The following is a 15,941-nucleotide window of genomic DNA, read 5'->3' as shown; positions in this document are numbered from 1 at the left end:
GCCAAACAAGCAGTTGAATATACTGCAATTATTATTCTCGTTCCCATGGCATGGAGTTGACCTTGACTTCCTTCATATCCATGTCACATTCTTCCCAATTCTGCATTTTCCCGATTTTTTTTTAGTCTGATATAATATATATTTTTTAATTGGGTTATTTTACGACGCTTTATCAACATCTATGTTATTTAGCGTCTGAATGAAATGAAGGTGATAATGCTGGTGAAATGAGTCCGGGATCCAGCACCGAAAGTTACCCAGCATTTGCTCGTATTGGGTTGAGGGAAAACCCCGGAAAAAACCTCAACCAGGTAACTTGCCCCGACCGGGATTCGAACTCGGGCCACCTGGTTTCGCGGTAGGAAACGCTGACCGTTACTCCACAGGTGTAGACGATATATATAATATTTCTCACTTCTATCTCCATGCATTTCAGTAAATTTGTTTTCTTAATTCTATTATGTAGATGTTTCTTGGATATTCACTTTTTATTCTTCTGGTTTCTTCTCCTTTTCTTTCTTGAGTTTTTTTATACGTTTTCCCATTCATTTCAGATGTCCTAACCATGCAATCCTCTCAGATTTCACAAATCCCACAATGTATTCCGCCTTGCAGGCTTCTCCTACTTCTCGATTATTTCTTATTCCCACCTGTCATCCTTTCCAATAAGGCCATGAATACTGCCTGAAATCCTTCGTTCGAAGACTCGAATGTTTCGTAATGCGTGAGAGTGGTTCATATTACATTACATATTTTAATAAAACAATAAATCCATATGAAAGTGTCTACGTTCATAAGTAATGTTGTTTTCTTTAGATTTATGCATCAAGAAAGGTCCTAAATTCTAAGTCTATCGGATTGTGAGAGCCTCTACTAACCTTTTAATGGAATAGTTTCGGAGTTATTATTTTCGGTGCGCTAACACTCGCACCTTACTAAATCTGTTTTAAACCTAAGGCAAACACAAAGACCCAGGTAATTTTATTACTAAACAAACAGATATATTTCGGTAGAGTCGGGAATCAAACCTGGGATTTTATAGTTAGTAGTCAACGTTACTAACCACGAAACGAAGAGAATAGCTACGTAGGAAGATAGAATTACACAAATTTTATAACATAACTAAACTGAAATTGATATGATATTCTTTATAAATGTAACAGTACAGTTCTTTCCAATGTTTTAATGCTATGATGGGAAAATTCCTGCACTGCGTGCCTGCACCACTTATGAGGCAACTAGGCCAGGAAATAATGGGGTAGAGTGGCCAGTTCCTTTCCCCCTCCATTGCATACATCGCCCACTAGCTACATATACACTAGTCAGACTTCAGAAGCATACAAACAATTGTTCTTCCTCTGACACATATCGAGTCAGATGTACTGCCTGATAATATAATACAATGCGCTCGTAGCTCGGCTGGATCGTTCCAAGTCCCCACACTGCCGGCTGCGCAGAAGATAGGACTGGACCCAAATTGAAGCGATCGCTCGCCGCCATCTTGAGGCGGACGGAAAGCAATGCTGATAGAACGCAATCGTAAAACAAACTAAGATTTATTACTATACAACATAAAAACAACCAAACATGAGCCTAAGAGTAACAAGGATAAAGACAAATATAAATAGTAAAACGTAATTACATGCATTCTTGTGGTACAACATCAAATAATCAAAGATATTAATCCTGCAACTGTCAGTCAATAATCTTCGTCGTCTTTATGAATTGGGCGTATTTCTATTTACATAATTCATCATATACGTAGGATGGGCTTCCTGAAATATATTTCAATAACCGAGTGAGAACATTAACTTAATCTTGCACATTGTGTGCACCTTGCGGTCGTGAAAATAGCGGACGAAAAGTAATGCTGATAGAACGCAACCGCAAAAGACACTAAGATTTATTACTACACTATAAAAAACAACCAGATATAAGCTAAAAGAGTAACAAAGATAAAAACAAATATAAACAGTGAAACGTAATCACCTGCATTCCTGTAGTAGTCTACAACAGCAAATAATTGAAGAAACTGGAACTGTCATTCAGTAATCGTCATCTTTGTGAACAACAAATATTAAGCTGTTATGCTAAAATTGTCAATTAAAAATTCTTGTCTTCGTGATTAGGCCTATTCATATTTACACAATTCATCAAATCTGTACCGATGGAGTTCCTGAAATATTTAATTAATCGAGTTAGGACATTAACTTAATCTTGTGCATTTTGCTTAGGCCTAATAATAAATATTTCAATAAACAAGGAAATGCATCAACTGTTATTATTAAATCGAATATGTGCAAGAATATCAAAATATTGTAACTAGGCCATATCTAGATAGTATGAAAATACTTAACCAGATTTATTTTGCACTCACCTATTGATTCATAAATAAAATTGATTTCCTTTGCTTCCTCTGTTTCGGTTAAACATACACTATCTCCCAAATCAACATACCCAACAAATTCCTTACCATTCCACTCAATGCACTTTTTAATTGACATCTCATCAAACATGAGAACAACTCATATTTGATGAGAAGAAAGCTTAGCACGTTCCTCTAATGCAAGGAAAGCTTCCTGAGTAAAACCAGGATCCCCTCTTACTGTATTGTACCATGTGCGTAAGGTATTGACATGTGGTAAAGAATTATTTAGATTCTGCCTGAGATATTCATATGCAGCCGGTGAATAAAAGTGCATTGTTATGGCAAACTTCTTAAGTATATCAGAATATTCACCCTTCTGTTCACCAGCTGCTCTAGAAATGATATCTAACATCACATCCGAAAAATTATCCTGCATGACTGATAGTGTGTGCTCAGTGGCATGATTTTTTTCTTTCAATTCTTTTACTGCTACTTTCAATTTGTTGATTGAACCCTCTTGTTTGTGAGTTTTCTCTCTGTATGTGGAATTTAGACATCTTAAATTTTTAATTTGTTCATTCTTTCTTTCCAGCTCTTTTTCCATTAATTTACATTTTTTTCTGGGACTAAGAGCATAGTTGTGCTCTGTTACGACCTGATCAGTATTTATTAAAATAGTACAGTACCACTGTTACTTTCTTCATTTGTTTCATGTTTGTCTGATTCTAATGATCTCTTTAATACTCTACGGGGTGGTTGTTCAATCTGAAATAAATTTTAGAAGTGGTAACAATTCTGAATGTGGACATACGGGTTCCAACACATAAAAAACATTAACTTATGAGCATTTTAATTATGATTTGCAAAATATAGGCATGGATCTATGTTATAAGTAACTTTCAGTACCGTACTTCAATATAAGTTACAAATAAATGAACATAAAAAAAACATTATTTTAAAGGTCAAAAATCTAACTAGGCTATGGCCTTTTAAACTTATTTTGTGATTACCTTTGTGAGATGGGCTGGGAAATTAAAAACTGATGGAACTGCGTCAGGTTTCAGTAATTTATTACCGTTAGTCTTCCAGAAACAAGATTCTATGAAATGAACTGAACAAAGCCTGTGGTGAATTGATGGTATAAATTTATCGCGTTTAACAGCAGATAACCATTTACTGAGAAGCTCAGGCTTTTGCAATGGAAACCTAAAAAGAAAGTTTGCGCTTACTCCTATAAAACATTCTCTTCTATTAACACAATAAATATGTACTAATGTTCTCAGTCATTTTAAAATATCCTAATACAATGTATGTAACTAACTTATTTGTGAAAAGAAATTTCCGAATCCTTCTTACGTTGATTCGTACAGTTGTATGCAGCATAACTATACACCATGATTCCACTTGCGGAATTTATATAGGAGTACGATGAAAATAAATGATAAAAGAACACTCTTTGTACAGTTGTATGCAGCACAAGAGCACACGATGGTTTCACTCATAACATGATTAAAATGCTAGATAAACACTATATGTATGGGCCTCAAATGTAGCAAAATAGTAGACCTACACTGTGATTTCACGTATATCACAGGAGAACGATTCATTTAAACTATATAAACACTATATATACACACTATTGATTAAATTAATACGCACTTACTCCTAACACATTCAATAATACTGAATAATCTTCTATGTTATTTCAAATTAAGCGGAATTGTGATGTAAACATATTGTAATCACATGGCTCTCTGCCCCAAGATGGCTATGCGCGAAAGTGTTCAATTTTTGGTCGAGGAACAGCGCTCGTAGTGAGTCTAGGTTAAACTATAAAACGTCTTTGGATCGTTCCGGGGCAGCCTTGGACTGGGTGAAGATTGGCGCGCCTGCCGCTAGAGTAGCGCTGTAGCTACTGCTGACGCGCCCGTCAGTCGAGTTGGATCTATTGTGAGGGAAAGACGTCTGTGCGCGTGTTGTGAGTAAAATTTTGTTTTCTCGTGGTGATAAAGTGTCAATTAATAATGGTTGACACACTTTAGAACAACATATTTTTTTCCATGATGCATATGTGAAATACTCTTCTGCAAGAAGGTGTCGAAGAGAGTTTGAACATCGGTTTGCAGGTGTTCGAATTCCTAGCAGGTCAACTATTTATGACCTTGTCAATAAAATCAGATGTACAGGATCTTTTTTGAACAAGAAACGTGTTCAACAACGCCGTGTACTGACAGAAGAGAAGTTTAATGAAGTAGGGGCCCGGTTAGAGCACTCACTGCGACGTTTAGCACAAGATGTTAACATTTCCAAGATGTCAGCTTTTGTGGCAACGAAACTTCTGAAACTTAAGCCGTACTGGATAACTGTAGTTCATGCTTTACAACCACAAGATCCTGTAAGTAAGGTTAAATATTGCAATTGGTTTTTGCAGTCCGTTCATAATGGCGACGTGGACTCACTTTTAACGTTCTTCACTGATGAAGCGTGGTTTCATCTTCACGGTCACGTTTCTACTCAGAACAATAGATACTGGGCTAACGAAAATCCACATATTATTCATGAAGTTACTCACCACGCTGCAGAGGTTGGGGTTTGGTATGCAGTGAGTGCGAGTAGAATTATCGGTCCCATATTTTTAGACACAACAGTTGATTCACACGTTTATGTAACTTCAATTTTAAATATTTTTTTCCGCAACTAACAAGAAATGAACGATTGAATGGCTGGTTTCAGCAGGATTCACCTACAGCGCACACCGCTGCGAATTCTATATATGAATTGCGAAGTGTGTTTGGTGACAGAAAAATTAGTTGAGGATTGTGGCCACCTCGTTCCCCTGACCTATCTCCATGCGATTTTTAATTAAGAGGAACGTTAAAGAATAAAGTGCACGCATCAAATCCGCACACGTTACAAGAATTGAAGGACAACATCATGAGAGAAATACAGGCAATCAGTCAACATGAACTTTTGCGAGTGAACCAGAATTGTTTTCGGAGATATAGGGAATGTGTTCGAGTTGAAGGTCATCACTTGCAACGTCAGTTGTGATGAAGGTTAGCCTAATGTTAGTAGAGTAGTTAGTGTTCCTTACCCATGACTTGTTGGTCGTTTACGTGTAACTCTGGCGGCAGGCGCGCCAATTTTCACCCAGTCCAAGGCCGCCGCGGAACGGTTCGGCAGAGCTACGAATGCACTGTAGATGTACTTATCAGCCAGAACCTCCATCAGAGGATACAATAGTAGTCATAGTAATAATAAGAGTAGCAATAGTAACAATAGTAGTAATAGCAATAATAGTGGTAGTAGTAATAGCAATACTAGTAGTAGTAATAATAATAGTGGTAGTAGTAATAACAATAATAGTAGTAGTAATAGCAATAATAGTGATAGTAGTAGTAGTATTAGTAGTAGTAGTATTAGTAGTAGTAATAGTAGTAGTAGTTGTAGTAGTAATAGCAATAATAGTTGTAGTAGTAATAGCAACGGTAGTAGTAACAGTAATAATAAAAATAGTATAGCAATAATAATAGTAATAAAAAGTAGTAATAGCAACAATAGTTGTAATAGTAATAATGAGAGTAATAATAGTAGTAATAGCAATAATAGTGGTAGTACTAATAGTAATAATAGTGGTAGGACTGTCAGTGACACAGTTCATCTGCACTGGAAGGAATGCGGAGTTGGGGTAGTAAGATATGCCAACTGAACCATAATTCCTTCTCAGCCTCGGTAATTCATTTCCCTCCTTGCATTCCTATCTCTCTCTTTTCTATCTCTCTCCCTTTCTCTCCCCCATTACTCGCAATTTTGAACCTTCTTCAGTTTATTTACACTTGCAGTCCAATGTTGTCAACTCAACGTCTATACTGTAGCAGGGAGTGGTGAAAAAAATATAATTAAGTAAGTAATAGCATTTTCCGATGAAGAGAAACAAACAGGTCAATATCTGTTTCCTCTAAATCAGACAAAGAAAAGAGCAGCTGCGATCACAGATGAGGCTTATTTTATTTCAATTGATTACGTATTAAAATTACTTACTTAACTAATACTGATATAATACAACATTTTTATGTAATTTATAAAGGTGTGTAAGTGCGCCTAATAAAGAAAATCAGGCGAGAGGGAGTCTGTGCAGGAGATGAAGAGCTAGAATCACCAGGGAGGAACAGACCAAGGAATCTTTAATTCTTGTAGATGGTATGGAGCGAAGTATTTTAAGAAGAAAGACACAATAATTTTATACCATGCAGAAGGAAGTTCCAACTTTGAAGAAATTATTGAAGGTTGCGAGGAAAGCAATAAATTTCCAAGGTGGGAAAGAAACGTTACGGATTAATAGAAGAGGAAATAGGTAGATTTGTTATCAACTTGGGTGAAGACAGCAGCAGCGATAGTAGTGACTCAGATTCAGATATGTCCGGGATATGCCCTCTGTAATTTCATGCATAATACAAGTCTTGGTCTTTTGTAAATATGTAAATTATTTTCATAAGAATAAATTAGAACTCCTGCACATTATCAGTATTTTATGTTATATAGTATGTAAATAAGATCGTAGTATGTATTAACTTCGCCATAGCCGGTCTTTAGCCCGGATGAGAAAGAAAGAGGGCACATGACTATGTGTTCATTCATTCCTACAATTTTATAATTTTATTAGGCCTTCAAGATCACGTTCCAAACCTAACAAAATAAGATAATAAGGTGAAGAAAAAGTATTTATGACGAAAACATTTCTTTTTAGAAACGAAATAGATTCCCTTCTTGTAAATTCCATTTAACCAACAAATATCCAATGTAATCATAATTATCTCCAATTAATCGTAGAAGTCAATCAGCGTCATTAGATCTACTTAAATTAAATTATGAATAAGTAATAATTAACCTCACATTATTAATAAGCAATATTCAAGAGACAGGACACTGTTTGGCGGAAGTTTGGCAACACCCCTGTTCGGCAAGGTTCGTGGCCTGCAGTTTGACGTGGTGGGAGGAAAGCTGGTGGAATGGAGTGAGTAGAGGCGTTAACTTTTCCAAGAACGACGACAGCGCTGAAGTGGCACAGATCCGATGGTCCGACAATAGTTTCGCACTAGTAGTGGATGGAGGGAAAGTTAGAAATACAATGTAGCATGCATTATAAAAACAATGATTTACCAATTCCGCGCCACGTTACTATGGAGTACACTGCACATGAAAGTTATAGCCTATTGCTACGTCTTAACTTTGAATATATATTTACACCAATGACGTTATAGTTACTTACCTAGACGCACAGCAAGCGCTGCTGTGCTGTACAAAATTGAAACCCTTTGCGCATCGTCATCATTGTGGCAAGTGTGGCATTTAACAGGTGGTTGTGATAGTGACTGCGAGTATATCCAGTGTGCATTTGATGAATGTATCATAATGATGCATTTTTATAAGGCTTATAATTGCACAAATCGCTTCAGGAAAGGCTACATCATCACTTTTCATGCTTAAATGACGATATTTAAATGCATCTAATAGTTTAAGGTGCAATTAATGCAGGCAATAAATAGCACTTTTATGTAGATTGAATTATTCTGTTAGCTTACACTAAAACTATTTCGGCAAACATATTGCTGCTATTTTTTTTTTAATATGATAGGAATATTATTATAAAATGTGTTATTTGTAGCTTCCCCCCTAAAAAAAAAAACAGAACTACTGTTGCGATTGGTTATCTGTCATTAGAAGAGATTTTATTCGAACAAATTATCACAACATAAATTGTATTCTGAACATTTCACACAAGATTGCTTCCGGAAATCACATGAAAAAAGGAAAGTCACGCAGTTTCATTTCTCTTTCATTTTTCAGAATATCTTATGCTGATAGGTTCATTGTTGAAACAAGTTAAGTTCACATAGACCTAATTTCCATTGGCTTGAACTTCATCATTTGAAAGTATAGGCTATTTAGTAGAATTTCTTTTTTTCGTGGTATAATATTATTTTTAGGTAGGAAAACATCTTATGAGGATTCTGAAAAGAAGAACTGGAGTCTAAGAACCAAACAATGTAACTGCTATTGAGAATTATTCACACGTCCCTGATACTATTAGTGCGGAACACAATTATATGTTCAGGCTCAAAAAAAAAATGATTGAGATTAATGGAAAAGGTGAGTTATAGAAAAATAATGAACAGATTAGGAGTTTGAAAAATGAAAATCTGGCTTGTAAAAGAAAATGTGACAGATTGTTGTTCAGTCAACTGTCCGAAGACAGGTCTGAACAACACAAGTGATACCAAGACGGCACCACTTATAAGGCAGCTAGGTCAGGAGATAATGGGGTAGGGTGGCCAGTTCATTTTCCCCTCCATTACATACATCGCCGACTAGCTACATATTACACTAATCAGACTTCAGATGTATACAAACAATTATTGTTCTTCCTCTGACACATATCGTCAAGTGAGATGTACTGCCTGAAAATAGATATAAGCCTACATATCAGCCAGAACCTCAATCGGAGGATGTGACAGAAATGCAACTATAATATCAAACTTAAGAAGCTTGACTAAAAAAAAACTGAAGGAAAAACAACATGATTAACGAAAATTTGCATGACATTGTAAACAGCAAATTTTTAAGATGTGACAATTGATTTAATAAAGAGAGCTACAATATCCCATAATAATAATAATAATAATAATAATAATAATAATAATAATAATAATAATAATAATAATAATAATAATAATAATTTAATATAATAGCCCTAAATTATTATTATTATTATTATTATTATTATTATTATTATTATTATTATTATTATTATTGATATTCCAATTTAATGCATTTTGAAGTAAGATTTAGTGGATTGATTAATAGCACTCAACATAATAAAGTCTCCTTACTTTTTTTTAGGATAAATAGAAGGTCTACATTTTTTTTCATTCCTATCCGTTTTTATTGTCACTTTGTTCGTCCAATAAGTAACTAATATATGAATATCAAGACGATTGTTAGTTTTGAAAAAAATAATATAATTATAGAGCATATACTGTAGGTACTTTATTTCTTCAAGTGCAGCAGGCAGGCCTTCGTATGAAACTTTATTGACGCAGTGCAATCCAGTTGTATTGGGTTTATAAATAGTACTGTGTACTTATTATTTTATTATAGTAAGGGTAAACAATAATTTCACAGTTTATTACATTTTTATGTATTATCAAGGGTCCGGATACTTATATTTGTGATATTTGTAGCTAGAAACTTATTAGTCTGCTAGCTTGAGCTGCCACAGTAATGGCGTTGTGCCCAATGTTCTATTTGGCCTGTCCCTCCCGTATGGTCTGCGCAGCTACTGGTGTAGGGCCTTGATTTATACCAGAAATTCTATTAAGCAAACGTTCACCTTCGTCTTCCAAGTACAAATTAAGAGAGAGATTTTTTTTGGAGAAAATAGAAAGGGGATTAAGCAGAGGATATTCACACCAAAAGTATCGTTAGCCAGCCGCTTGCTTCAAAGTTAGTCTCACACCCCTCTAAACAACACCCCTAACTTCCCCAAGGTTCAGGGCAGATGAGCTGTGTCATCGACAGTAGTAATAGCAATAATAGTAGTAGTAATATCAATCATAGTGGTAGTAGAAATAGTAATAATAGTGGTAGTAGTAATAGCAATAATAATGGCAGTAATAGCAATAATAGTGGTAGTAGTAATAGTAATAGTAGTGGTAGTATTAATAGCAATAATAGTAGTGGTAATAGCAGTAATAGTTGTACTAATAGCAAAAATAGTAGTAATAATAGCAATCATAGTGGTAGTAGAAATAGTAATAATAGTGGTAGTAGTAATAGCAATAATAATAGCAGTAATAGTAATAATAGTGGTAGTAGTAATAGTAATAATAGTAGTAGTAGTAATAGCAATCATAGTGGTGGTAGAAATAGTAATAATAGTGGTAGTGGTAATAGCAATAATAGTAGTAGTAATAGCAATCATAGTGGTAGTAGAAATAGTAATAATAGTGGTGGTAGTAGTAATAGCAATAATAGTGGTAGTAGTAATAGTAATAGTAGTGGTAGTAGTAATAGCAATAATAGTAGTAGTAATTGCAGTAATAGTTGTAGTAGTAATAGCAATAATAATAATAATAATAATAATAATAATAATAATAATAATAATAATGCAGTAGTAGTAGGCTATCGCTATAACAAGTCCCATTTTTGTTGCAGGGTTCTGTCTCATGCAGGAATAAAGGAGCTTCAACAAGAGGCTTTCTCAAAGGCGCCCAGTTTGCATACATTGTAAGTACAACGTTTTGAGTTACTCGCGGAATACTAAAAATCATGTTTCCCTTATGGCTGATAGTAAAAATAGTCCTATATACACAGAGCGTTTCAGGAGGAATAGTAAATATTTCAGTGGTGATACTGTAGTATGCACTATTCTGAATGAAAGCAATCCTATAAACATGAGTCTAATTTTCAATGGGTGTGGAGATGCAGCATTTGGAATGTTACGCATAATAAGTCTTACTCATGGTATGAGGGAACGACAATTGAACTACGTACAAAGGAATAGTACATACACATGGGTGAGCAACTCGTGCTCTCAAACTGTGAACAAACTCAGTCAGGTAGAACGAACTCTGATATCTGCAGTGTACGTGGGCCTTGCAACACGAGTGGTTGTTGGTTCGCTTGCGTCTACAGTGAATCACAGTGTAATCCGTTCAAATATTTTCCCTTTAGTAACGAATGGGAAAACAAGTACTTTTTTTGTTGAGAAGGAAGGTAAAGTTATGTGTCTTATATGTTCGTCTACACTTTCTTACGCGTCACAAATTTCTTAAGAACATTGACAGTGATTATCATGATCTCATTCATTACACTAGAGTAAGATAGCTTAGCAGGGTGCCATGTTATACAGGTTTTTCATCTGAAGGAAGAAATAGATACTTTTACGATAAGCGAAGGTTTAGAAATTCCATAACAAACAGACCCAGCATGGATTTCTTATCTTGTTTTTTTTTTATTTATTTTTTTTTGACGGACATTTGTACACACGAACGATCTGAACGTGCATGTACAAGGAAAAGATAACTTGATCATAAATATGATCGACCATCTGAGAGCATTTGTAGGTAAATTAAGAATGGCAGTATCAAGTAGAAAATAAACAACATTCACCACTTTCCTTCACTAGAAACTGTTTTCAAGAGCGATGAAGAAAGCCAGCTTATCAAATGTAAAACCCTTATTCAATACTTCTCACCAGAATTCACTGGTAGATTTGGAGAGATAGCGACAATGGACAAGGAATGGAGATTATTCTGCAATCCCTTTGGGTTTCAGCAGATAAAAGCTCCTGAAAATTTGGAACTAGAATTGAAAATCTGCAGAACAGCACGCCGCTCAGAGTTTCGGTGAAATCAGGAATCGAACTGTTCGCAATGCTGTCTAAGTCATAATTTTCAAATCCATGCTTGTTTGCCTCCCGCCTAGCAGCCATGTTTGGTTCCACATATGTGTGCGAGTGGTTTTTCACTACGATGACCAATAATAAAACTGTTTGGCGATCCAGGGTCACAGACGACAATTTAGTGGCTGTTTTACGCTTATGTGTTTCCAAACGTGAGCCAGATTTTAATGCTCTGACAGCAAGAAAAAGATGCCAAACGTTTAAATGTAGAGAAGGAGTTCAGGAGTAAATTTATTTCATTTTCTGTTATATGTATAAAATTACTTTCTTGATTTTGTGATTTAGGAATGTAATACCTTTTTGAAATCTCTTTATTTTATAAACACTTGTAAACTCTGATTACTTTCTATGTTTCAATGGAGACAAATAATAACTAAGATTAACAAACAGTATAATAAGTGCTGCAAGTATATTTGTTGTATCTTGAATAGATTGTGTTTAATTTATGTTTTCAGCACTAAATAATAACGTATTATAATTTACAAAACTTGGCAATAATGGAATTTTAGTTTTGTGTATTTAATTATAGCGTGTCTAAAACTACTGTAGGCCTAATTATTGTACCATGCATAATTTTGAAATACAAATCATGGAGTAGGCCTCTTTAGCGTTGAGTATTTAGTTACAGTCTGTCTAAATCTACTGTAATTATTGTACAATGCGTCTTTCTGAAATACAAATCATGGAGTAGGCCTAGATATCACGATCACCTGCGCCAGCCGCCACAGCCCACCATGGCAGTGAACTGCTTCTGTAACGAAACTACACACAGCTTGTAACTGCTACTTCGGTGTGTGCTTTTTTTGTGCCAAGGTTTTTAGCGCCTTGGGAGTACGAGTTGCCCACCCATGTTCATACATGTCGCATTTCTGAGATCATCAAAAAGCGACACTGTTCCTAATGGGTGGTAGATAAATAGTTGCTTGTACTTCGCTTGTATAGATCCGATGCGCATGCAAGCCGTCAGGTGACACACTATTTAAATTTCACAATCCCCGAACGATCGATTGGCTGCGGTCTGCGGTTGTAGCGCACATTGGCCTTCAAGGTCTCCATACCATACTTTCATCGATTTTTATTTTTAGGGACTGACGAAAGGTGAATTGTACAAAAACATTGTAAATACGAGGGGCTTGCATTATAAATATTGCTGCCCTTATTAAAGAACAAGACGGCCTCAGAAGATCAAAAATTACTGTTGTCAACAGAGCGGAAAATTACATTGAAGCCGGTGATGAAATTTTTGAATCGGCACTATGAACTGTTGAAGTGTATTAATACCATGTAAATAAATAATAAATGTAATTATGAAGTTATTTGTCTTTCCTTCTTGTCACTTCTAAGGCCTTTTATACGTAACAATCGAACAGCAATATCTCCACAACCATTAAAAATTGGACACGTGATTTTTCATTCATTCATTCATTCATTTAGTATTCTGTCCAAGGGCAGGCCTTTCACTGCAAACCCAGTTTTCTCCAATCTTTTCTATTTTTTGCCTTCCTCTTCGTTTCCTCATATAATCCATATAATATTTTAATGTCATCTATGATCTGATATCTTCTTCTACCCCGAACTCTTTTCCCGTTCGTCATTCCTTTAAGTGCATCTTTCAATAGGCAGTTTCTTCCCAGCCAGTGACCCAACCAATTCCTTTTCCTCTTCCTGATCAATTTCAGCATCATTCTTTCTACATCCACTCTTTCCAACACACCTTCATTTCTTAGTCTGTCTGTCCACTTTACACATTTCATTCTTCTCCATATCCACATTTCAAATGCTTCTATTCGCTTCTCTTCAGTTCTTGGTAATGTCTCTGTTTCTGCCCCATACAATACCAGACTCCATTACAAAGCACTTCACAAGACATGATTATATGAACTTTTTTTTTTTTACTCAGAGTAGTTCATACTACCAACCCCTCAAATATTTACTGGTCCTCCTTAATCATCCTGAACATATATTCTACTGTGGCTGTATATTTCTACATATTAACAGCATGGTTCCATATGGATACGAGTAACACTATTCTTTAGAGGGATGGTTTTTCTTTTCGATATGCGTTTCATTACAATGGTAACTGTGTCACACTTACGTAAACAATTTTGGTTACAATGCAGACAGCAATAATTTAACAATGGTTTTGTCTTTACGAGTTCCTGTTGGCCTCGTTCAGCGCTATTACGAATGTAATAGACAATATCCCAATGTATTGAGAAGATTTCGAATGTTACACGGATTGAAAAATGGAGCTTCCTCTGTAAAATAGTTTCGTAAACTGGTGAATAAATTTGAGGAAACTGGTCCAGTTGCCGGTAAAAATCGATCGGGTAGACCGAAATTAAGATATTTCTTAGTAGACCTACTCGTCAGGAATTGAAACAATCAATATTGGGTGGCATTGAAAACATTCCTAGGAATGCACTTGGTAATTCCGTTAACATCATAGAAGAACGAACTTTTCTTATTGAACAACATGGTGGTGGTCGCATTTAACATTTTTTTCTTGTTTCTTCTTGTCATAATAAACTCCCATGTCTTTAGGAAGAAATTGGTGTTTTTATTTTTGCAGAATCTAAAAATTTGTCAACTGGGAACTTGCTTTAGAATAGCATTTACACAAAAAAAAAAATCGTAATACTTTCTGTCTTTGCATAATGGAAAATGTTATTATTCTTGACTTTCATTATAGGCCTACTCAAGTTAATTTATTGTTGGGGGATTCAATAGGGTACTAATTTGTCTCTCCACTTCTTTCTGCTAGATTTATTGTTCATGCGAGGGTCGTTCACTCAATTAAATTTGTTGCGTTTGTTTCTGAAGTAGAAAGTGAGTTTAGAAACATTGAATAAATTTTACAGGGACATAATTTTATTTTTACTAACATTTATAATATTAACCCGGCTATACCTTTGGATTAACGGGTGAGAACCGGAAACACCGTTTGCTACCCCCTACCATGACTGGAGGTTGATGATACTGGCGTAAAATACAAACTTTACTAGGTATACGAGGGAAGAAAAGTACTTAACCCATTTACGTAAACTGGGAAATACCGCGATTTTGAATATGATAATTATCATTAGGTTTTTGTTTAATCAAAATATACTGTATTAATAATAAGTGTTTTTACTCACGAACTGAGCTATCCATTTGGACGTATTCATTATGCAGTGTATATTATAGTGCCTACAGCACATTAACGTACAATATAGAGAATGAAGTTAGCCTACTCGTAAATTGAAAAATAATAATAATAGTGATATTTAAACACATTTTTTAAAAGGGTGGCCGTTCATTTCGATACAGACTTCAGTTCTTTTGTGCATATTATCGCACTAAGACTATTGTACCTAATTCCAATTACCAGTTTCGACCTTCGCACTAGTAACTCATGTTGAAATAATTCTGTATCTACTCTATAAAAGAGTACACTACGTACTGTAAATTCAGTCTTCACTTCTGCCCGATCCGAAAAGATAAAATTACTCAGACGTGCTATCTACTGTCCGTCCAAGAGGTTTTGTCGCAGGGTCGTAGAAAGGGGGAACACCACGTGACAATTAACTACTTAACGAGACCCTTTTATTTAAGTTATTTTAAACAATTGTATTATAATACGTAGACGTCCAATTATTCCTAACAGAAACTAATGTTTTCAGGAAAGAACTAAGACAACCCAGCCACTAGCCTTTACAGAGGGGCGAGCAGAAGCCGGTGGGGGAAACGGGATGTGACGTAAACAAACGGACGACAGTATTTGTGCGAAAATATGATTCAATATTGAAAGCTCTTTCGTCACTGGAAAACGCGAACAAATTTCTGAAACGTGCTATATTCACTAACTCAGTACTGTTTACTCTGACCATAAGGCGACTTTGACTGCATACGCGGCCTTGATTCTGTGTGGAGGAGGTTGGAAGTAGAGGGGATGGGAGTGAAGTACATTCAGAAACTCGGGTAGAATAAAAATTGAAGTAAAAATAAAATGATGTTCTTGTATTTCAGTACATCGTTTAAACTAAGGGAAGAAAGTAAAGAGAAAACTACACCACTTTCCAAAAGTGTTTTTGTACATACGTCACTTTTGTTGTACTTCTTTCACTAGTT

At 35.4% G+C, this 15,941-nt stretch overlaps 1 protein-coding gene across 1 annotated transcript in view; it reads left to right on the top strand.

Annotated features, from left to right (window-relative positions):
• Positions 1-15,941, top strand: part of LOC138700427 (relaxin receptor 1-like) — a 217,732-nt gene that overhangs the window by 78,238 nt on the left and 123,553 nt on the right. The window contains exon 5 of the mRNA XM_069827044.1: positions 10,583-10,654. Within this exon, the coding sequence (XP_069683145.1) occupies positions 10,583-10,654 (72 nt within the window). The remainder of the gene's footprint in view (positions 1-10,582; positions 10,655-15,941) is intronic.

This window comes from Periplaneta americana, chromosome 5 (genome assembly GCF_040183065.1).
Source record: "Periplaneta americana isolate PAMFEO1 chromosome 5, P.americana_PAMFEO1_priV1, whole genome shotgun sequence".
Lineage (NCBI taxonomy): Eukaryota > Metazoa > Arthropoda > Insecta > Blattodea > Blattidae > Periplaneta > Periplaneta americana.
Note: the sequence above shows the minus strand (reverse complement) of the source record. Positions and strands in the feature narration are given on the sequence as shown.